General features: G+C 46.6%; 1 protein-coding gene across 1 annotated transcript in view; it reads left to right on the top strand.

Annotated features, from left to right (window-relative positions):
• EIF4B (eukaryotic translation initiation factor 4B) overlaps nucleotides 1-20,826 on the top strand; it is a 41,495-nt gene extending 20,669 nt beyond the window's left edge. The window contains exons 4-15 of the mRNA XM_055003210.1: nucleotides 1,579-1,695; nucleotides 3,249-3,303; nucleotides 5,046-5,186; nucleotides 7,781-7,894; nucleotides 9,197-9,376; nucleotides 9,898-10,135; nucleotides 11,881-11,999; nucleotides 13,006-13,225; nucleotides 14,111-14,178; nucleotides 15,216-15,330; nucleotides 15,688-15,775; nucleotides 18,510-20,826. Of these exons, the coding sequence (XP_054859185.1) occupies nucleotides 1,579-1,695; nucleotides 3,249-3,303; nucleotides 5,046-5,186; nucleotides 7,781-7,894; nucleotides 9,197-9,376; nucleotides 9,898-10,135; nucleotides 11,881-11,999; nucleotides 13,006-13,225; nucleotides 14,111-14,178; nucleotides 15,216-15,330; nucleotides 15,688-15,775; nucleotides 18,510-18,590 (1,536 nt within the window). The 3' untranslated portion in view covers nucleotides 18,591-20,826. The remainder of the gene's footprint in view (nucleotides 1-1,578; nucleotides 1,696-3,248; nucleotides 3,304-5,045; nucleotides 5,187-7,780; nucleotides 7,895-9,196; nucleotides 9,377-9,897; nucleotides 10,136-11,880; nucleotides 12,000-13,005; nucleotides 13,226-14,110; nucleotides 14,179-15,215; nucleotides 15,331-15,687; nucleotides 15,776-18,509) is intronic.
• Nucleotides 20,827-24,169: the final 3,343 nt, after the last annotated feature.

The following is a 24,169-nucleotide window of genomic DNA, read 5'->3' as shown; positions in this document are numbered from 1 at the left end:
CCTCCTGAGGCAGTGAATTCCATGTGTTAATCACCCTTTGGGTGAAGAAGGTACTTCCTTTTATCCGTTCTAACCCAACTGCTCAGCAATTTGAGTGCCCACGAGTTCTTGTATTGTGAGAAAGGGAGAAAAATACTTCTGTCTCTACCTTCTCTATCCCATGCATAATCTTGTAAACCTCTGTCATGTCACCGCTCAGTCATCGTTTCTCCAAGCTAAAGAGCCCCAAATGCTTTAGCCTTTCTTCATAGGGGAAGTGTTCCATCCCTTTAATCATTCTAGTTGCCCCTTTATGCACTTCTTCCAGTGCTATAATATCTTTTTTGAGGTGTGGTGACCGGAATTGTAGACAGTATTCCAATGACCGATTCCATCACAGCAGGTGTAAAGAGATGTAGAAAAGTTGCTCACTTTCAGTAGAAGCCAGTTAGAAATGAGGCAGAGCCCATAGCAGTGGTGCAGCGTAGGGCCCCCTCTGTGGGTGAGTGCTTTGGCCTTGCGGGGAACATTATTATCTATTATAGCACACAGTTGGAGAAACGCTGTTCTCGTCACTCAGCAGGGTGAGAAATTGGTCCTGTTTTTCTCTCTATAGCAAAATCCCTTTTTTTCCATTTTGGAGAACTAAAAATGGTGTGTGACAGGCGTGATGAAACTCCATTCAGCGTTTGGAGGAAGTTTCCTGAAATTGAAAGAAAGCAGCATGGGTTTTCTCTGCCATTGATCCAAATTCAGAGAATTAAATAGCCCACCGTGTTCAAAAAGCTAAAGGGAGACTCTTTCCCTGGTAGAGAGTTGGTGGGGTTTTTTTTAGCCAACTTAAAGATGTGTGTATCTGAGCAAAGTGAGGCTCTGCTACTTCTACCGTTGCCGTGTGAATGCTGAGTGTAAATACAGTTAATTGCTGTGCCTCGGCCTCTACCCAGAGGAATCCACAGCGACCAAACCCCACCCTGTTGTAAGTCTCATGGGACCATCCCCTGCACCTGTCAGAACCAGCCACCTTCCTCCTACGCCACAGAGCTCTCCTCCTAGGCAGCCGGCGGTAAAGTGGGTCACCTGCTTGGGAGCTGTCCAGCAAAGTTGATTACAGCTTGAGGCAGGTTGAGGGGGACGGAGGCGCCTGAAGTTGACATCAGCTGCAATGGTGGCTGTCAAGCTTTCATCGAAAAGGTGCAAGTGGGGGGGCACAGGTGCCCAACAGGGTTATGGTGACTTGAGCAGAAGTAGCTTGCCTCCTGAGTGATGCCGGTTCATTGAACGTTCTGGATAGCATAAGCTTTCGAGAATCACAGATGCATGGAGACGAAGAGAACTGTGATTCTCGAAAGCTTATGCTACAGTAAAGTCGGTTAGTCTTAAAGGTGCTACTGGACTCTTTTCGATTTTGCTACTACAGACTAACACGGCAAACTCCTCTGGATCTCTGATCTACTGTGAAACTTTTCTTTTCTTATGAAGCCCACCTGTCATAGTTTTCTGTCTTCACCCATAAAGTGAAGTGGGGTATCTATGATTGCCTCTCTCCTAAAGGTAGAAAGTTAACGGAAAATCTTTTCTTCTCCCACTCACCTGCAGATAAGTGCTGTTCGTTTGCCGCGAGAGCCTAGTAACCCAGAGAGGTTGAAAGGATTTGGGTATGCTGAATTTGAAGACCTGGACTCTTTGCTCCGTGCTTTGAGCCTCAATGAAGAGGTAAGTTGAAACCTGCTGGAAAATACAGTCACAGCCTCCCTGTTGCAGCTTGGCTTCCCCCAGCCTCTGGGGAGGCAGATCTCAAGGAACTTGCATCACATGGTGGTGCACTGTGGTATGGAATGTACTTTATTGGACAAGGATCGCTGTGCCTGGGTCACAGAGAGGTTAATTCAAATGGGTGTCTTGTAACAATATCCAGTGGTGAGCAGATGTGACATTTCCAATGTGCAAAAAGGCATTTGTTTTCTAAAAGTTCTTGAAAGCACGTCATGTTTACTTACACATCTTGCCTCCAAGGCTGATTTGAGCAGCTAGCCTATCTTTTCTGTGAGCAGCCACGTATGATTCATTCCTTAGTCAAGGAATTCTGGGGTAATTATGACTGATGTCACTGCGTCTCCTCTGAGGTGCCATTGCAGTTGACTGAACTTTTTAGAAGAGCTTTTGGCTCATAGGACGAGGTTTTTTTTAACACTGCTTCGAAAGGCAATTGGACTTTTTAACATTCATTACAGATGGCTATTCTCGTGTTTTTTTAAAAGGTTTTTTATAATGTAGTTTCATTGTTAAAACCCTTAAGTCCAAGTTCCCTGGGAGAAAGGTAGGTTTATAATTATTTTAAATAAGTATGTCTCTTTTAAGTAGCTCGTAGGTCGCAAGGCATGCTGTTAGCATGTGGAGTTGAAAGGTGACATTCAGATGATGCAAGATCTGAATTGCCACAGTAACATTTCTGTTGAAACCGTCTTTCCTTGGTACATTTTGCACATTGCAAGCTGGAGGGCAGACGCCCTCTCTTATGGAAGTCCTGACTCACTGGGCCTTGCGCAAGATGCGTTGAAGTAACACAGTTGATGTCGTGCTCTATATTGGAATAATGCAGACTTCTGTTGGAAGGGGGATAACAGAAGTGTTGAAATGTCTGTCTTCTCTAGGCATCATTATACTTAAAGCTAAAGATTTTGGCCATTTATTTATTTATTTATTCGATTTATATTCCGCCCTCCCCACACCAGCAGGCTCAGGGCGGATTGCAACCATATACAATTAAAACACATTAAATAATTGATACCAGTTAAAACCATGAAACAGTCACAGTGACGTAGTTAAAAATACAAATATATACATAATCATAATGGCACAGCAACCAACTGACCGACCTTCACCCCTCCCTAGAGCATCATACTGGGGACTGTTTGCTAGATGGAGTTGCTGCTAGTAGGGAGGGCATATTATTTTGGCAAAAAGATGCTTTTGTATCTATTTTAAGCTGAAGTCCTTTAAAGTCTCCAGAAATTGGTGTTGATTCTGAATTGAGAACATTAAATCATAAGAGAAAAGTAGGGGGCGGGCCATTGACACACAAGTCTGAGCTGGACGCAAACTCTAAAAATAACAGCTTTTGTTCTTTTAGACCAAGAGTTTGCATGACGAAGAGAGCTGTGGTTCTCAAAAGCTTACGTTACAATAAAGTTTGTTAGTCTTACCTCAAGCTTACTGGGCTGCTTGTCTTTGGAATTAAACGAGCTCATGTTCTACTATATGTTTAGTCTCTAGGGAATAGGAGAATACGAGTGGATGTTGCTGATCAAGCTCAGGATAAAGGTAAGAAAGTGGAGATAAGTTTCCTTCTGAGCAAAGGCCTGTAAAATGGTTCCTTTGCTTTCAAATCTGTGTTTGGACTGTTCAGTCTTTCGCTGCATGAGAGATAGGTTTCCATGCAGATTCCCGGATCCCTGTTTTACAAGAAATTTTCATAGCACCAAGTTGCACATGAATTCTCTGATCATGCATACTTGGAATAAAACAGATCCCTGTAATCCATTTGGTTTTATTTCCAGAGCAGGTACTATACAGAGCAGATACACTCTGTTAGTGTGTGCAAGAATCCCGAGCCCTCCTTCTGCTCAGTTCCTTTTAATTTAATTTCTTTCGGGGCATAAGTGGGGTTTATTAGTGGCTGGGGGCATAAATTCTTGTGCAGGCTGTCCAGAGAAAATCAGAGATAGTTGGATGTACAGCATCTTGCACAAGTTGAAAGACTTGCACAAAAGCTGCCGTGCAACTGGCAAGGACTGGACATGTCAATTTCACTGCTGCTCTGGGAGATTTCTGGATATAACAGTGGCTTCCCAGCTTTGGGTGAGAGGTGCAGTGTGTGGAAATAAAAAGGGACAAGTTTCACGCATTACTGCTTGGGATCGTAGCTTCCTACATGATTTCCCGAACACAATTTTGTAACTAAACCATCTGATATAACAGGTTAGAGCTCACCTCCCTGACCTAGCCTTCAAAACTTCTTGTACAACAACGCTTGGATCCATTGTAGCACTTCCATGGACAGAAAGACTTCTGTATATTGTCGAAGGCTTTCACGGCTGGAGAACGATGGTTGTTGTGGGTTTTCCGGGCTGTATCGCCGTGGTCTTGGCATTGTAGTTCCTGATGTTTCGCCAGCAGCTGTGACTGGCATCTTCAGAGGTGTAGCACCAAAAGACATCTCTCAGTGTCACTGTGACACTGAGAGATCTCTGTCTATTGGTGCTACACCTCTGTCTTTTGGTGCTACACACTGAGAGATCTCTGTCTTTTGGTGCTACACCTCTGAAGATGCCAGTCACAGCTGCCGGCGAAACGTCAGGAACTACAATGCCAAGACCACAGCTATACAGCCCGGAAAATCCACAACAATTATCAGAAAGACTTCGGCCTGCTGAGTGCAGGCCTCACCCACCCACCCACACCCCAGCTGCCGCCTGAAATACTGCTCCTGCAAGACAAAAGTACCTCCAGGAGCAACGTTTCAGGGAGTCTTGGGAGCTACAACAGGGTACGGGGAGGCCAGAAAGTCATTCTCCACGGGCAGCCGCCCTTGCTGTGCTGGATTCACGCCCAACACTGCATCTCTCCTTGGCCAGTTTCCATAAGCCCTTATCTGGTGTTTCTCACAGACATGCCCTCCACAGACCTCTACCTTTATCTCCACATCCGTTTTAAAAGGGGATGCAGTCCTATAAGAAGCGCATCTCTTCTTTCAAGACGGGGAGCTGCACAGCTGTCAGAGAGCACCCTGACACAACGGTCTTCCTCTTACATGCCCGCTGCGTATCCTTGTGTTTGGCCAGTTAAATGATTTCCTTCCTGTCTCTGCTGTGCTTGTCCTCACAATGGTTTAGAAGGACACAAAACAAAACGGTGAAGGTTTAACAAGCAGCGCAGTCTTCTCTATTGAGTGGGAAGATTTTTAACCCCCCTCCTCCTTTTTTGAGGTCACCTGTGAACCCATAAAGCGCCCCCCCCCCCCCGGCTGTGTCGTTTAACTCTTGCATTGCCTTTGCTTCCTGCAGACAGGGACGATCGCTCCTTCGGTAGAGATCGTGATCGCAACCGAGATTCGGAGAGATTCGAGACTGACTGGAGGGCTCGCCCTGCTACGGATAGCTTTGATGACTACCCTCCTCGCAGGAGTGAGGATAGCTTTGGAGACAGTGAGTTCGTGGCTGATGTCGTCATTCATGGCCGCAGGGCGAAAAACTGTGTGCTCTTTTTTCTTTGCTTCCTTCCTACTTGCTCTTAAGACTAGAAAGGCACTTTACTCCTAACCTATCACATTGTAGTATTTACTGTTCTGTTTATAAAAACCTTTTTATGGTACTTGCTGGCAAAAATGGCTTCAAAGTGAACTCCCTTTCTTTCTTTCTTTCTTTCTTTCTTTCTTTCTTTCTTTCTTTCTTTCTTTCTTTCTTTCTTTCTTTCTTTCTTTCTTTCTTTCTTTCTTTCTTTCTTTCTTTCTTTCTTTCTCTTTTTCTCTTTTGCTTTCTCTTTTGCTTTTTTTTGCTTTTTCTTCCTTCCTTCCTTCCTTCCTTCCTTCCTTCCTTCCTTCCTTCCTTCCTTCCTTCCTTCCTTCATTTAATGTCATTTATAGTTTGCCTTTCTCACTGAGACTCAAGGCAGATTACACAGTATGAGCTTAGTGCAATCAGTGTCAAGGACATTTCCGTAAACAATGCCATAGGGTAAATATATACAAGTTTATGAAGACATACCATTAGCAAGGTACGCCCCGTGGCGCAGAGTGGCAAGCTGCAGTACTGCAGCCCAAGCTCTGTTCACTACCTGAGTTTGATCCTGGCACAAGCCGGGTTCAGGTAGCCGGCTCAAGGTTGACTCAGCCTTCCATCCTTTCGAGGTCGGTAAAATGAGCACCCAGTTTCCCAGGGGTAAAGTGTAGATGTCTGGGGAAGGAAATGGCAAACCACCCCGTAACAAAAAGTCTGCCATGAAAATCTCGTGATGCGACCTCCCCCCATGGGTCAGTAATGACTCGGTGCTTGCACAGGGGACTACCTTTACCTTTTTAGCAAGGATCCAATACAGAGTACAAGAAATGCTGAAACAGAACATAATCAGTTCTAGGACTGACACTAGACAACGTGAAGCACGGTAGTGCATAGGAGTACATATTTAAAGCAGCAGATATAATATAAGGTAACATAGTGGTGAAGTCTATGGTCCCTAACTCATTAATGGATCATCTGAGGTCCCCTCCCTACAATACAGCCCTCCTTATCTGAGTAAAAAGCCTTCTTGAATAATTCAGTTTTGCATCATTTGTAGAAAGCCCCGAGGATGTCCTTAAATCAAATATTGGGCTGTGGGCAGCCGTTTACTGTGGAAGCCCTCTTGTGGTTCCTGTAGTGGGAATATTGACAGAGATTCTGGCCTTCCCAGTGGGGACCCAAAGCAGCTTACACCATCTTCCTCACCTCTACTTTATCCCCACAACAGCCCTGTGAGGTAGGCTAGTCTCAGCGCATGTGACTGGCCCAAGGTCACCGAATGAGCTTCAGTGACAGAGTAGGGATTCAGACCTGGGTCTCACAAATCCTAGTCCGATACTCTTAATGACTACACCACACTGATTCTGATCTACTATTTGTCAGGAGAGGTGTGTGTGTGTGAGAGAGAGAGAGAGTGAGTGAGTGAGTGAGAGAGAGTGTTTAGATTTCTCCCGGCCGCACATGTTTTCTTTTAAGTAGTGACTTGCTATTGATTGAGCACATTTCCTGCGCTATTCTTCTGAAACAAAGGCTTTTAAAAAATAATAATAATCAGACTGGCTAACAAAGGCCCTTTTCCATTGGGAAAAGAATTATTTGTGCATTGGCCGTAGATTATAAAATGCTGTGTTTAATCTTAATCTGTGTTTAAGTAGTTCAGATGCTGCATACCGTTCAGTGAGCAGAGACTGCTGTAGCGGCTGAGTGAATGAGACTCAAAGTCCCTGGTATAGAACCCTCCTCCGTGGCCTTATGCAAGCCATACACCTCCTCTGATAGACGGGTAGCCCACCAGAATAAAAGGGAAGAGGGGAGAACCTTGTATGCCACCCTGAACTCTTTAAGACTGGGTCAGTGTTTGTCTACCTAGCCGAGCTGTTGTCCTGACCTGGATAGCCCATGCAAGCCCGATCTCAGAAGCTAAGCAGGGTCAGCCTTGGTTAGTAATTGGATGGGAGACCTCCAAGGGAGACCAGGATTGCAGAGGCAAGCAATGACAAACCACCTCTGTTAGTCTCTTGCCATGAAAACCCCACCAGAAGTCAGCTATGAATTGAAGGCACTCTCCACGCCCCCTACAAGGTTGATACCAAGAATGCAGGAAAATGTACATGAAGTTCTTTGAACTTGTTATATCGTTATCTGTCTCCAGTCAGGACTGTTGAAAGGGTTCTGCTGGTAAAGTAGCATCTTAAGTACTATGGTGCCTTTTAATTGTGGAGGTTTGTGAAAGCTTGGCCCCTTTCCATCAACCCTGCAAGTTCTGTTTTGTGTCCACATGCGTTGCTGAGAGCCTATTTTGAGTGCGAATGAACACAGATGCTTTCACGCACCACACGGCATCATTTCACAAACACTTTCACGCACCACATAAGGCATCATTTCTTGGTGGTATGGTGTGGTTTGGAAGGTCATCCACTAGCTTAACGTCTGCCCACTCACCTTCCGGGATGTAGAATTTACGCATGGTTATACTAGAGCTATTTTGTTCACGCTGCAACCTTCTTCTTTTCCCAACTCAGGATATCGGGACCGTGACCGTTACGATTCGGACCGGTACCGTGATGGTCCCCGAAGAGAGATGGACCGTTTTGGGGGCAGAGATCGTTACGATGACCGTAGAGACTACGCTGGAGGTAATGGGCATCAATGTCCTTTGTCGTAGATCTTTGGATTAAACAGCCTCTTGTAGGTATACAGTCGCTCGTTTGGAACCGTCGTTATTGTAACTCCGCCTCTTGTGGGCGTGAACATTTCCATTTTGTCTTTGGTGCCTGGAGTAACTAACTGGAGATGGGGTATCAAAAGTAGCATTCAGAGAAACATCCCCTGAGACTTAACAGGCAAGTTTTGCTTTAGTGTCCCGAGAGCAAATTGATGAATGCAGTGTTCTGGAGGCGCAAGGAGACCTCGCTAACCTGGCCTATAAAACCACCTCTGGCAGAGTGCTTGTTCATGCCTCAGTTTGCAACACGCCATAGTCCAGATGATACTGCCGATTGCATATAGCTTTGAGTTCTTTCCAGCCAGTGATTCTGTCATTGGGCCCTTGGTTTCTTGGTGCTACTCTTTTCCATTGCCTGGTTAATTGAGGTTGCATTTGCGTTAGATCACATATGATTTAAGTTCCAGCCTCATACCACTTGCAAGCCATTTTTAATTTAAGTGTTTGCTTCCAGCAAGGTTTTGGACTTCGAGTGGGATGAGTTCTTCTGAGATGCCTCTTTAGGATCAGATAGACTGTTTTGCCAACTATGTCCATAAAGAAACCATCGGTCTTAGCTCTTTTTAAGATGTATATACCCTGACATCTGTCCCCTGAATCCAGGTTTCTGCCTCGCATGTAGAATTTCCTGTTGCTGCTCTTGCCAGTTTGGTGTAGTGGTTAAGAGTGTGGGACTCTAATCTGGAGAGCTGGGTTTGATTCCACACTCCTCCACTTGAAGCCAGCTGGGTGACCTTGGGTCAGTCACTTAAGAGCGGCAGGACTCTAATCTGGAGAGCCGGGTTTGATTCCCCACTCCTCCGCTTGAAGCCAGCTGGGTGACCTTGGGTCAGTTACTTAAGAGCGGCAGGACTCTAATCTGGAGAGCTGGGTTTGATTCCCCACTCCTCCGCTTGAAGCCAGCTGGGTGACCTTGGGTCAGTTACTTAAGAGCGGCAGGACTCTAATCTGGAGAGCCGGGTTTGATTCCCCACTCCTCCGCTTTAAGCCAGCTGGGTGATTTTGGGTCAGTCACAGCTCTCTTAGAGCTCTCTCTACCCCACCCACCTCACAGGGTGTTTTGTTGTGGGGATAATAATGGCATACTTTGTAAACTGCTCTGAGTGGGCATTAAGTTGTCCTGAAGGGCGGTGTATAAATCGAATGTTGTTGTTGTTGTTGCCTGGTTGTCCAGCTGTGCAAGAGGACCGCCACAAACTTCCTTCCCTTGCAGGTTATGACTCGAGGGCAGGCAGTGGCAGAAGAGCCTTTGGCAGCGGATACCGTCGAGATGATGACTTTAGGGGTGGTGGCGACCGCTACGAGGACCGTTATGAAAGGAGGGATGATCGGGTGGATAGGTGGAGCTCACGGGATGACTACTACAGGGAGGATAGCCGGCGAGATGATAGAGGTAGGCCCAGTTTGCGCTTGGTTGGTTTCGCAGTCGTCGTGATATCCATACTGCTATTCCAGTATCACTCTCTTGTTTCTGTCCCGTATATAAAGATTGATAGGACCAGTCTTGAGTTTGGCACCAAGCGACCAGTGATTTTTTTTTTCCTGTTCACCTCCAGAACAGCATTCTGCCAATCCCATCAAACACAAGTCTAAGGAAAAAGTATGAAGAAGGCTGTTCTTTAGTCGATGGTAGAAAATCCAGCATTGCAGAAGTTTCGTCTTAAAAGATTCACCAGCACCCTTTGATAGCTGGTTCTTACTCTCTTCGTTTTTTCAATATTTCCCCATCATGGCCTTAAGTGCCACCGTACCATTAAACCTTTAATTCCCTCCCTGATAAGTTAACCCCACGAAGCTTAAGTCTCCTTGTCTGTCAGTTTTTCCTGATCTTAAAATCACTTGCTCTTCTTGTAACTATTCGATCTTTTTCCCCCTTCAATTCTTCGCTATCGATTTGGGTCTCTTCCCCCTTAGGTGCCACTCAGAGGCCTAAATTGAACCTGAAGCCCAGGAGCACCCCCAAGGAAGAAGACACATCCGTGGCTCCTGCTACGCAATCTAGCCGTGCCGCCTCCATCTTTGGAGGGGCCAAGCCTGTGGACACAGCAGCCAGGGAACGTGAAGTAGAAGAGAGGCTACAGAAGGAGCAAGAGAAGCTGCAGCGTCAGCTGGAGGATGATAAACCCAGGCTAGAAAGGCGACCCCGGGAGCGGTGAGTGCTGGAGAAGGTTGGGGGGAACATGCGGGTGCTCTGGAAGAATCATAGCGTTGAAGGGTCCTCCAGGGTCATCTAGTCCAACCCCCTGCACAATGCAGGGAATACACAACTACCTCCCCTTCCCCTTCACACGCCCATGACCCCTGCTCCATGCCCATAAGATGGCAAAACACTGTCAGGAGGAATAATTTTTGCAGTGGTGGTATTGCAAAAAGATACAGTGGAAGTTCTTGTACCTCGCTGAACATCGTATCTTGCTTAGCTTATAGTGGATCACAAGCGAATCTTTTCTTGGGGAAGTTTATCCGGCTCCTGTTACACGTCCCCTGGTTAAAATCCTGATCTGCTTATGGTACTTGGAGCTGACTTTGAAGCGTGTCCATAAACAGCAATTGGTAAAGAATAGAGATGGACAGAAACCAAAATACAAACCAAAGCTTGTCACGAACCAAGCTGGTTCATGGTTTGCAAACCAGCGGTTCGTCAGAGCCCATTTCTGATGAACTGCCACCAACTTTAGGGCTGTTCATTTGGTTTGTTTTTTGGTTCATCACTACAGACAGCCTGGTGCCAATCAATCAATTTCCTAGGTAACAGGGGTTGGGCTTTCTGCAGGCCTTTATGCTGACCTGGAAGTGACCTTCAGCTGACCCGGAAGTGGTGATTTGCTGGCCCGGAAGTGGTGTTTTCATGAACCAAAACGAACTGGTTCGTGAACTGGTGTAGGTTCATGAAAGTTCGTGGTTCGTGAAATGTGACGAATCATGAACTGCATGGTTCGTTTCTTTTCTGGTTCGTGCCCATCTCTAGTACAGAATGTTATGGTGAAGAGTCTTACTGGAGTCCTGCCATAGGCAATTTCTAGCTGATTAACACTTTCATTGGCTTTCAGTTGTGACCCCAGTTCATCATATTGGCAACTATCTTTAAAGCCCTGAAGAGGGAGGTAGTTGTGAATCTCCTGCATTGTGCAGGGGGTTGGACTAGATGACCCTGGAGGGCCCTTCCAACCCTATGATTCTTTAATTCTATAAGAGCCTATTTGTTATCTCAGATCTTTAGCTGGGCCTTACTAGTTGTGCCCATGTTGATCTCAGTGAGATGGGTGAGCATGAAGCATAGAGCTTTTTTTGGCAGGAGTGGGAGGATGTTGTGGCTCGCAGGCTTTGGAATTTGTCAGTCAAAAAATGTGCTTGGCTCCCTCTCTTCTCACCTTCCAGTGATTTTTAATAAATATTTTAACCGAGATGCCATTTGGAAAATGGGTAAAGCTGATTTGGTGTGTGTGGGAGCTTCTGCTGTCAGACATGCATTGGCTCTTATAGAAAGCTTTTTTACTCTATCTATGTCTGTCTGTCTTTCTGTTTTTTCAGTTGTCTGTTTTATCACATGAATGTGCTGATTGATTTATCCCGGCTAACTCAGCTGCTTGTGAGTACGTCACAGCAGAAAAGCAGGATAAGCAAAAAATTCTAACATAAATAAACCGCTGGGCCGTTAAAAGAGTTTGGCACCAGTAGGTTCAAACCCCAAGCAGACTTAACTCATTTCCTGCGGGTTACAACCTGTCTGTCCCAACTCTGTTATGTAATAAAAACCCTCGTTAGGAGCAGGGCGGCCAGATGGAAAAGCGCGGAGCAGAAGTTCCGTTTTGGTTTAACCGTGGGAGATGTGTGCGTGGCCAAACCGGCGGTAGCAGTGCAGTAAAGCTTGCTTTGCATCCCTTGTGTGTGCTCTAGGCACCCTAGCTGGCGCAGCGAAGAGAATCAAGAGCGAGGCGAGCGATCGCGGACAGGGAGTGAGTCGTCGCAGACTGGCAGCACAACCCCTTCTGTGGGAACAGGCCCAACAGGAAGAAGTAAGCTGTCCACTTGCTTGGGGCGCGGCGGGGTGGAAAGCCCTGCTGGTTTGCTTGATTGCAGCCAATTCTGTTCCGTGTCAAAAGGGCAGGTTTTGAAAATAGACTGTGCTGTTCCAGTTGCACTGCAAATTGGGGCTTATGGGTCTTCACGTGCAGTCCCCAGCATGCAACCCGTAACCTGCCTGCTTGCTGGTGTTGGTAGCTGCTGGTTAGTAGAGATTTTAACAGAATAAGCAGCCGACTGCCAGTGTAAGCCTAGGGTTTAATGCAACTGCCTTGCAAGGGACAAATTTCTGCCACTTGGTGGGAAAAAGCACAAAGTTGCAATGCAAGTTGGATTTTTTTAATGATTCGTTGTATTTCCAGCTCTGTATTTTGGTCTTGGGCTATAATCAGGGCTCATTTTGAGGGGGAACACGCAGGAATGCAGTTACAGCAGTTCCCCAAAGAGGCCCCATGTCAGGTGGCCCCACTCACCTGACTCTCGGCCATTTTGGGCCTGTTTCTGCCTGGATTGGGGCCGAAACAGCCCGGATCGGGCCTCTGACAGGTGCTGGATCACTCTCCCACGCGGCAGCGGCTCAATCCTGACCATTTTGGGGGCCCTTTCGGCCACTTTCAGCCCCTTTTTGCCATTTTGGGCCCTATTTCGGCCCTGAATGGCCAGGATTGGGTCCAAAACAGCCAGGATAGGTGATGCCAGCCGGTGTGGCACATACAAATCAGGTATGCTAATGACACACTTCCGGTGATGGCAAGGGGCGTGGCATATAGTAATGAGATATGCTAATAAGTTCCTCCAGCTCTTTTTCTACAAAATGACCCCTGACTATAATGAATGAATTCACAGGCTAGGGAGTGATATGTGTTGGCGCAGCTATATAATGTTTGTGAATTGTAATACTCAGTTCCAGTTGCCTGAAAAGTTGGTCCAGGAAAAATGTGTTTTCACAACTATGTGCCAGACTTAGGAGTGTTTACAGCCACCTTTTTACTCTTCTAGCCTCACGAAGGAGGGAGAGTGAGAAATCCTTGGAGAACGAAAGTATCAGCAAAGAGGAGGAAGGCCTGTCTCCCACCTCGAAGGCTTCCAGGGAAGAGAAGCTTCCCCTGAAAGTGATGCCAGCTCCTCCGCCGAAAGAGAACGCCTGGGTGAAACGCAGTAGCAACTCCCACCCGGCGCGCTCACAAAGCTCAGACTCGGACCAGCATTCCCCTACGAGGTGACAATATTATGGGGTGTGGCATACTCTGCAGCTTGTTCCCTGCCCCCTTTTAAGCAATGCCTTATTTCTGCAGTTGATGCATGTAACACCTGGAACAGTCTCCAGAATCTTAGACTGCTTTTTAAAAAATTTCTTGCAGTCCTGGTTTCAGGGAGAACTGCTCCAAATGTGGCAACAAATACGCTAAGGAGGGTTGGGACGGGGGCAAAAGCTTAGATTCCCGGGGTGGCGTGTCTTAATCACCAGCACAGACCCGTTGTTTGCATACGGAAGTCTAATTTCATTTTCCCCTTAGAATTAGGACTACTAAAATAAGTATTTTGGGGATAAGTATAAGTATCGTTTACAAACGGGGTAAAGGCATTCAAATGTACAAATGAAGGCTTGTGAAAACAAGGCTGTTTAGTCTGTGTGTTTGTGAGTATGTCTTTGTATAACGCCTGCAACCCAAGGTATATTTGAAAGGTACCCAAGACTTGCCGTATTTGGGCAGAAATTGGGCATAGATTACGTGGCAATCCAGTGCTCTGTTCTTGGTAGAAAAGCTGTAAAAGATCCCCATGGCGGTTCTAAGTCATTCAGATGCCAGCCACAGCTGCTGGCGAAACGTCAGGAACTACAATGCCAAGACCACGGCAATACAGCCCGGAAAACCCACAACAACCATCATTCAGTGTTTGTTTCTTGTGTTAAGACCTCAGGGCTTCTCACGTGCGTTGCATTTGGGCTTCCAGCTACAAGCCTGAAGGGTATTTTCCTGGAGTTAAGACACTTCTAATGTAGTACAGAGGTTGGATGGCAACCTCCTCAAGCCTTTGAAAGGAGAAGCCAGTGTCTGGAGTGCCAACTCCTCTCTTATTGCATGTGCGTGTCTTTTTGCAGTGGCAGCCATGCTGTGCCATCCCTACAGTCAGAAGATGGAGTACCCCCCAAGAGCACCCCGAGGAAAGGTAAGGCAAGGGGGCAGGTGCTTGCAGCGCAGCAATCTAGGGGAGAAACTGGCCCTGGGGACCCAGGATCTACAGGCAGCGAAATAGGTCTGTGCTCTTGAAACACAGATGAGTGTGCTCCTCCTAGGGCAATGCATAACTTTTGAAGTGGTCCTTACGGCAGCTGAGGAAAAAGCCTGTGTCTGTTAACACAACTTTCACTGAAAGGCCATGGGAAGCAATAAGGGGGGCCAAGGATTCCTGTCGTAGAGAGATAAAAATACATTGTAAATTTTTCTTGCTTGCCAGAAGAGGGCAGCAAAGCTCTGGGGCGTCCAGGGACTGGAAACCCTAAAGTCAGTCTGCCTGCAGAACTTGCGTTATATTCCGGAGATTGTCTCCAATAATCCGCTGCATGTCCCATCTAGTTCAGAACCTTATACCTGTATTCTGGTGTCACTGTTCGCAGCCTCAATGAGCGAGAGAGATCTTTCTTTGTATCTGATAAAATAGTTTTGGCAAGTGGCACGGGACAGCCTTGGTTTTCCTGCTTGAGCAAAGGTCAGCGTAGGCTTGTCGGGTTCCGTGAACAGCTTGAAGAACGAAAGTCGATGGCACAGTTGAAAGCCTTAATTCCATGAAGGAGCATTACAGAGAACCTGCTATTAAGACCTGTTAAATTTTAGGGAGGGGATCTATAATTAGGAAGCTGATTCTTAAAGAAGTGCTCTAATTTTAAAACAAGAATCTTTCACGTTAGATTTTTCTGTAAAGGGGTAGGGTGGACAGACAAAATTTAATTAAAGCTTCCCCCCAAAGTGTGAGGAAGTGCCTACAGGTAAATGTGCTTGGTTAGCTGGCTAGTCCTGCCACCTGACTTGGCTGGCTGGTCAAATGCAGGTTCGCTGCCTTGATTTACTTAGGCTGCTCAGAAATGTCTCACCTTGAGCTGGAAAATGGCTGTCTTGAACAGGAAAGCTGTCGGGAGGAGAAGCCGTTTTCCTTGCCCGTCGGCCAGCTTGCGCATTACAATTATGGTCTCCTTGTCACCTTTCCAGGAGATGAAAACAGGCCTGATGGGGGAAAGGAGAGCGGTCTGAAAAGCCGAAGCGGGAGCTCTGGCCGTGGTCCTGGAGATGGTGGCTGCAGAGACCATTGGCAAGATTCGGATAGGTCTGTGTGTACATCTCATTGTCTTGTGGAATGTTACCAAGGCACCGTTTTTCTGCATGCATGTTTGTGTTGGTGACCAGCCATTTGACCCTTAGCTGGGAAGGTTATTTCGGGGTCCGAAATATAAAACTGCAGGAACTCACACCCCTGACTTTTAGCATTATCATGCAATTTGTTTATTTATTTAGCTCTCTGTAACATCTAAACCTCTGGGTTGTGCAGACCAATGCATATTCATTTGGTGTGTAGTTTTCCCTGCTTTGTCGCTTGCGTTGGGACTGGGGTTTTTTTTATGCTCCTCTGCTCCACTGTTAGGTGTATGAATCTCATGCTGTTTGTGCTCCTTTAACTTGGTAGTGCTGACCTTTCCAGGCAAGAAAGCCAGAAGGATTATGACTCGAGATCTGCAGCTGAGCCAAAGAAGTTGGAAGAGAATCCTGCCCCTGTAAGTGCAAGATCTGTTGTTCAGGTCATTGTTGCCAAATGGGTTGGGCGGATAGCGAATTCGGTGCAACGGTTGTGATTTCGAAAAGCGCTCTGGATTCCGTTCCTGGTCCTTTTGCAGGTTTGGACTTCCCTCTAATCACAACCTACCTCTTGGAGTAAAATTGAATGAGAAGCCTAGCTTTGTTTGCATGATGGCACTCCTGAAATCCTTTAAAGAACATGACACCCAGGACAGCAGGGCCCCGTCTTATCCCACTTTCCCAAACGAGTTATTTTTCTTAGTTGCTGTCGAGTTTGATCACCCCTGAAGCAGTTTCTGTTAGCTTATGGAAAAGTCAATCCCCACTGCATTCGGTAGAGAGAATCGGTACAGATTCGGTACATGCTGTGCGGCAGTGTGCGTGCTTGATAATATATAGGAATTCCCAAGTTCGCTCCCCAGCATCTCTTCTTCACAGAGGGTTATGGGTAGCCAAGTTGGATTGCCGCTGCCACTTGGAATCCGCAGTGCAGGTAGGACCGGTTGTCTGAATATAATAAGGCAGCTCTGCATGTTATAAATTGAATGTTATTGTTACTATTGTATTGAAGCAGAGCAGATGATTTTGCCATTTGAAGGAAAAGAGCCAGGGCAGAGCAGTTGAACCTGGGATTTGGCAAAGCATGCGAGAAATCTTCGCCAGGGTGACTTATGGGTGCCCGTGTCTTTATTTAGGCAGCGTCCCACTCCATAAAAATAGTCACCCTTTTTAAAAAAAATTGCAACAGCATTGCTAGGGTAGGTTAAACTGAAAGACTGTCAGTCCCAAGGGAAAAAGTGCAACCTGTTGTCTATCTAATTACTGTAAACTCCTTTAGCACAATAAATTGGTACCCCAAATAGTAAACATTAAATCAATCAATGCTCCAATACAAGGTAAGTATCACAATTCATTTCAGTCATTTTCCATTATAATCTTTTTATGCAGGCAGTGGTGATACTTACCTTGTGTTGGAGAATTGGTTGATTTAATGTTTACTATTTGAGATACCAATTTATTGTACAAAAGGAGTTTACAGTAATTAGATATACAACAGGTTGTACTTTTTGCACTTTAAAAAAAAATTAAAAATTAAAACTTTAATCATTTATATTATTGTTAATGTCAGTATATGTTAGGTCTATTAAGACTGAGGTCCCCGTTTGCTGTCTGATTTCTAGAGGCCTCCCCTGGATTTTGTTTGTGGCGAGTCCCAAGGGAAGGCTAGTGAATTTCTTGGTGAAGTGTGGGGTTTGAAGCCCAAGTGTTCTCAGGGCTCATTTCGAGGGGGAACGCGCAGGAACGCAGTTCCAGCAGTTCCCCAAAGAGGTCACATGTCAGGTGGCCCCACCCACCTGACTCTCGGCCATTTTGGGCCCGTTTCAGCCTGGATTGGGGCTGAAACGGCCCAGATGGGGCCTCTGATGGGTCACTCTCCCACACAGCAGCGGCCCGATCCTGACCATTTTGGGCCCCTTTTCGGCCATTTTCAGCCTCTTTTTGCCGTTTTGGGCCCAATTTCGGCCCTGGATGGCCAGGGTTGGGTCCAAAACAGCCAGGATAGGTGATGTCAGGGGGTGTGGCATATGCAAATCAGTTATGCCAGTGACACACTTCCGGTGACACCAAGGGGGTGTGGTATATGCTAATGAGTCCCTCCCGCTCTTTTTCTACGAAATGACCCCTGCCTGTTCTAAACAGCATCTGTGATGCTACTCGAAGTATCTTTATTAGAGTGCTTGAAAGACATCAGCAGTGCTGCAGCCATCCCTATTCTCTGGGGGAAAGAAGGGTGGAAGAATGATACAAGCATGTGGTACACTCAGCCCTGTTTGGAAACTGCCGTAGGATATGCATGCCAGAAGCTGCCTTCTACTGAGCCAGGCAATAGATTTCTCCAGATCGGTATTGTCTACTGAGACTGGAAGTGCTCCTGCAGGGGACAGGCAGAGGTCTTGCACATAACCTACTACTTGAGTCTGGTCAACGGGAGATAACAGGGATCAAACTATTTTAAATTTATTTTTATGTATATGCAATTTATATTCCACCCTCCCCACACCAGCACGCTCAGGGCGGATTACAAGCAAATAACTATAAAATTACATTAAATAGTTTGTACAGTTTAAAAACCAATAAGACGTTTCAAACATTTCAAAATTACATAATATGGATATACACACACACACATAATATATATACATATACACACAGAGAGAGAGACACACACACACACACATCCACAGCAGCGCAATAATCTAACCAACCACCCATTAACCAACTCCAGAGCATTGTAGCCGGGGATATTTAATAGATGGAGGTGTCATTGGTAGGGAGGGCATGTTCAATACTCTACCGGCCAGGGGGCTCCGCCTAGCATCGCCTGTACGCCTGGTGGAACAGCTCCGTCTTACAGGCCCAGCAGAAAGATAACATCCCCCCCAAGCCCCGGTCTCATTGGACAGAGCGTTCCGCCAGGCTGGGGCCAGGCCCAAAAAGGCCCTGGTTGATGCCAGGCGGGCTTCCTTGGGGCCAGGGACCTTTCACAGATGTTTATCACTAAAACGAAGACTCCTCTGGGGTTAATATGGGGGGAGGCAGTCCCACAGATACGCCAGTCTACCTGCACGCAAAGCTGGTGCCAGACTTGTACATTTCTGTGTTTGGCGTGAATGCTGTTTTAACGTCCCCGCCCAACATTTTCTCTTGCAGAAATTTATCTATGCTAGCAAATACGCTGCTTTGTTGGTGGATGGCGACGACGAAGCCGAGGGAGAGGAATACGCCGACTGAGTTCTGCGGTCCCTCCATGCCGTCTCCTAACCGGTTGCCACCCAGGAACATTCGGAGAGCAAAACCAAACCTTTATTCAGACAAGACAGGAAAAAAAAAATAAAAGCCTACAAGTCAACATCTCCTTGGAGAGACTTTTCTTAAAACTTTTCTTTCAAAAAAATCAAAAAAGTGATAAGTTTCTCTTGCATGCTGCCGCAGCCTTTAAAGTATTGAACTAACTGGAGAAATCCTTGCAAAACAAAAAAATGTGTAGCAAGAGAGAAAAATGGCAGGCATCTTTTTAACAAAAAAGGAATAGGCCCAGTGTGTGTGTGTGTGTGTGTGTCGGGTGTGACTCCACGCAGCTTCTGATCACGTCTAAGAGCCCCGGGGTTCCTTCCCGTTCAGAGTGAAGGTTAGTGGTTTTTTTTTTAAAAAAAAACAGGCTAGGTGCATGCGAGTGAGTGCATCGAGGAATGGGGCAGCTAAGAAATGTCTCTTCTTTCCCCTCTCTTGCAACCTGGCTGATGAATTCTGCAGTGTAATCCTGAAGCAATCACCACGGAAGCATTTTGTGCACTAGGGAAGGAAAGGGGGGAGAGCAATCTTGTCTTAATGACCAGGAGGGAGGGCGGGAGACGGCTCTCAAGATAGGGAGGCTGTATCTCCTTGCACAACTAAGTAATCGCTGAGTTTATACGCCAGGCTTTGCCATCTTACCAGGAGGGGAGAATCCTCATGTTGTCCACATTGGTATCCAAATTCCAGAGGTGGCATAGGAAGCACTAAACCGGAGTGGAACCACTTCGCTAGTAAGCGCGCCCTTCTTTCCGGAGGCTTGTTTCCAATCTCTGCAGCCCTAGCATGAAGGCTGCCCAAAAACCGCTTCCAAATTTTAGTTGGTAGTTTGACCAAATGATACGGAAACCCCCCAGAGGAGTTAGCAGAGATTTTGCCGTTGGTTCGAACCATATCGGAAGCCGCTTTCCTGCGCTACCAGCTCTTGGTTCAGAGTCAGTTTTCCTTCCAAGGGGGAGCGGGGGGGGGGGGGCTGTTGTGTACGAAACAACCATTGGATTTGTCGAAACCCAAGAGTTTAAAAAAGCAGAGATCTGATAGTTGACACTTTTTTAATGATGTCTTTTCCTTCCGCCTCTGCATCACTGAGGTGTGCCACTACCACCCCAAAGGCTACCACAAATTTTAAATAGCATCCTTTTGTCCTTGGGCGCTGTCAGAGGTCTGGCTGGACGACATCCTTCACAGGGACTGTTCCACTTCCTGCCTGCGGTTTGGGCCAGCACGTGCACGGTGTGGCTGGCAAATCTCTTTCAGCCCTTAAGTAAATGGGTTGACTTTTAATGCCCCCCCCCCCGGAGCTTTTGGGGAGGGTGCCGTCCAGCCCCAGCGTTATCGCAAATCGCAGACTCGTAGGACAGAATTCTCTTCCGTTTCCTGCTCCCACAGTCTTGTTCTTTCCCTTCTCTATTTTGAGGGATGGCTGTGGGGGTTCTTTCATAGCGGGACAGAACTAGCTCGAAAAGTTTCAAATAGCCAACTCTCAAAACAAGGAAGGCTGCAGCGTTATCCGGCTAGAAAAGATGGGCTTGGTGGGTAAGGGGAGGGGGGGCGAGCACGCGTGCTTGCCGAGAAGCTCACACCGTTGGGAGAAGACGGTCCATCCCAGTCTGTTCTTGAAACCAGCCCAGACGCTGGATTCTGCAGGTTGCAGGCAGCTGCAGTGGTTGGTGTCTTTATATCCGTAATTTTTAACTACAGTTTAAATCAGTCCTCTGAAAGCTGAATAATATTGGTGTGCCCAACAGGAAGGACATCAGAGCTGTTTTGGGGTGGGGGAAACGGGGGGGGGGGGAGACCCTTGCTGGGAGCAGATATGGATTGGAAATGCGACATTGCTATGACATGCAGGGGGGGGGAGCTATATATGAAGTAATGAACTGCTAATTTGCATACCCCCGAAGAAAATTCTGTTCTCCCCCACTCCCCTCTTGCGTGCACGCGCTCCCTCCGTCTCTCTGCTATCAGAACAGGTTCACAAATGGATTGAGTTGCATATTACACCTTCTGAAGACATGTAAAATTTGTACAAAATAATCTTCTATGAAAATGATTTGTAATCTGTGTGGACTTCCTGGGAGATGTCTTTTATTATGTAAAATTCCCTCCCCTCCCCCCCACCTTGGTTTTTTTGTTTTGTTTTTTTTCCTCCAAATAAAACTAATCTTTAAAATAATACTCCAATACTAGCATCTTTTACAGAGAGCTCTATCTGATCATTTTGATAGTTTGCTGAGAAACCCAATAGATTCCTTTGTTTTCTGCAGTAAGGTCCTGAAAAATGGAGATTTATTTCAAGCTGTATTTGGGCAGGGGGGACCTAGGGCTAGCTTGATAAGAAGATGAGAGGTGGTCAAAGTTCTCTGAAAATAAAAAATAAATCTCTGAAGGGGCTAGCCTACCACCAACTTTCTCTTGCTATGTATAGCAAAAGGAGGATGTGCAATATACTTTTATGTTCTTGGTTCAAGAACGCATCACCTACACAGTTGTTAATTCTCACAACATCCCTCTAAGGTATCTCACCATTACCCTGCATCCAAGATCAAGATGGGTGGTGTTTTTGCCTAAGGCTGCGTGGAGTTCACGGCCCAGGCAAAATTTGGCTCATAGCTCAGGTTTTAGTCATTGAGCAGTCCAACCACTTACAAGCTGGTGATTCCTATGGCAGCGTTGAAACCACGCAACCTCTGTATGAGCTGCTCCAGATTTCATCCTGTCCTCTTTTATCCCACCCAGCCGTCAGTTTTAATTGGCATTCTGGCTGCAGTGCAGAGGACTTCAATGAGTTAAGAGGGATTTGTGCATGGAAACTTTTTGGAGGGTAAAATTTGGTGAGAATTCAGTACAGTGAACTAAAATATTAGTTCTTGGTTTTATTCCCAAAATAGTAGTCCAGTAGCACCTTTAAGACTAATCAACTTCGTTGTTGCGTAAGCTTTTGAGAACCACAGCTCTCTTCGTCAGATGCATGATGGAAAGAGCTGTGTGTGGTACTCTTTTTTTCCATAGATGGTTTTGGAAGAGAGATGACAGGCAAACTCAGGCTCTGCACTCCACTTTTACCAGCTGCCATTTGATGAATGTTTATTTGTATCTTCCAGGTCCCTCGCCTTTGGTCATTCCTCCTGTGTTAGCAGTTTATGATCCATCAGATTTAAGGCTGCTTTGGGCTGCTCTGCCGAAAAGCACACACCAGTGGTTTTTAAATAGGTTTTTTTTGGGGGGGGGAATCAGTAATGGCAGAAGCTCCTGTGAAAAATTTTGTAGTGTTTGAAACAGTCTTATGTCTGCAGCATGGAGTCCTGGGAAGTGTTGGACTTCCCCTTCGAAGTGCACAGATTCCGTACCGCGTCTCCATGACTTAGCCAGCACAGTGACCTGGTTGCATACTGGATCCAGCAGCACCTTCCTTTGCTTTCCTCTCTTCCCCAGCAGCCACTTGTGACTGGCAAAATTGGGTGGCCTGCAACGAGGAGGGAGAAGAGGGCAAAACTCTTCTCCACCAGTACCACTGATGGAAAGGTTATTCCCCCCCCCCATCCTTCCCTCCTCGCTGCAGCCCACTGGCTGTTACTCCATATGGATCCTGCAAACTGCAGCGGGAGGGAATATCTAATTGTATCGGGAGACTGCAGCTTGCTGAATTCATCCCACTGCTACTGAGCCGCTGACTCCACAAGAGAGAAATAGGCTACCGTTCTGCCTGCCTGGTTTTCTGGGCCCAATGCCCTGGTTTTCCATCTGCTACCAGCAGTGGACCTTCGAGCTCACAACTGGGCAACTCATTCAGTCAGACGTGTGCGTTCTGCGCTCCAGCAGTTCTTAAACCAAAACAGCTGTATAGCTACCTTCCTGTTACTAAATATGTGTGTGTGTGGTGTGTAACAACAGCACGCTGTGTCCTGTGATAAAAACCTGACCCGGCCCACCTGGATTGATTTGCTCAAAGATCTATTTAAAACGGCCCGTGTGCTTCAGTTGGCATCTTGGTTTATTGCAGGTCCTAGTCCCAGAGTCCATGTGATTCCGCACATGTTGGATAATGCACTTTCAATGCACTTTATCAATCGTTCGAGGTGGATTTTTTGTTCCGCACATGAAAAAATCCGTTCCAAATGATCTATAAAGAGGATTGGAAGTGCATTATCCAATGTGTGCAGAATCACTTGTTAAGCTGTGCTTTATTGTAGGTGAGAAGTTGCACGTGTTCGTTTATGCTTAAGAGTGCACTGAGATTCTACATTTGTACTCTGCATTACTGGAATTCGAAAGCCAAGGAGGAGCAATTATTGTGGATTCACTGACAATGTACAACGGTAGGATCAAGGATGAATGCTGCTGCTCTCACACTGGCTTGCCACCGTCGATCGAAGGGAAGGCAAGTTAAAGAAAACTGTGCCAGCTGTTGTTCACAGCTGGCTGCTTTGTGACCAGCTGCCCATTTGGAGAGGCCTCCGGATTCCTGTATCCCTTTTGTGCAAGACATCGTTCTTCATTTCTCGCGTACAAGAGATTTTCCTGGTGGATTGTGCCCCGTGAGCTAGATCTAGGCGGCCTGCTCTGCTAGTCTTCACAGCGTGTATGTTCTGTATTTGCCTCCCCTGCAACTCGACTCTTTAGTAGCAGTGGTGCTGGTTAAATGGCTACCAATTTCTCTTTGAATGAATTTGCACCAGCATGGTAACAAAACCTGTACAGTTACCAAAAACAAGGTCTGGCAACTGCTTTTGGGGTTTTTCCCACTCCTAGGCTTTGGCAAGGGAAAAGATAGATGCACAAATTAGCCATTGCCCATACATGTCTTAAAATGCAGGATTGCCCAATGACCCTGTTTTCTAATTTAGCTTTCCCCTCCCTGAGTAATGTGACTTTTTAACCATCGGTTCTGCAAGCGCTTTGCTGCCTTCGGTGGTCTGGATTGATAATGCGTGGCTGAATAGCTGAGCCAACAGGGACCGTTCCACTCCATAGCCATAAAGGGTCTCAACACGAGACGTCGGGGTGCGGGTCCGTCAAGTGTCGGGAGACACAATGTTAGCCAGGAAGCGTAGTTTTGAAAGCCAGAGCCGGCGGAGATCACTCTGGAGGGGACAGATTGTCTCACAGGCCTCCGCCACTTCTGGGGTGCTGGACTGTCTCCCGGAGTTTTTCCCTTGCTGCCCTCGCTGCTTAAAACTTTGAATTAACCGAGCCTTGGCAAAGCAAAGGCTCCAGGAGAGGCGGCAGAGGGTTATAAGAATCCATTCCCTCTGGAGTGATCTCCATTGGCTCTGTCATTTAAAACTACGCTTCCCAGCTAAAATTGTATCTCCGACACATGAAGAACACGTGTCAAAAGTATTATGTTGAGAGACTCTTAGATTCGCAGCCCTAAAAGGCTCTACTAACAAAACTGCTTAGCACTTTATGCAACATGCCACAGGAGCTTTCCAAGCATTTTGTATATCTGACCTGAACGACATTTACAGCAAGTAGATCAGTACTCCCCATAGCACAGACGGTGAGACTGGTGCAAA

This window comes from Eublepharis macularius, chromosome 19 (assembly GCF_028583425.1).
Source record: "Eublepharis macularius isolate TG4126 chromosome 19, MPM_Emac_v1.0, whole genome shotgun sequence".
Lineage (NCBI taxonomy): Eukaryota > Metazoa > Chordata > Lepidosauria > Squamata > Eublepharidae > Eublepharis > Eublepharis macularius.
Note: the sequence above shows the minus strand (reverse complement) of the source record. Positions and strands in the feature narration are given on the sequence as shown.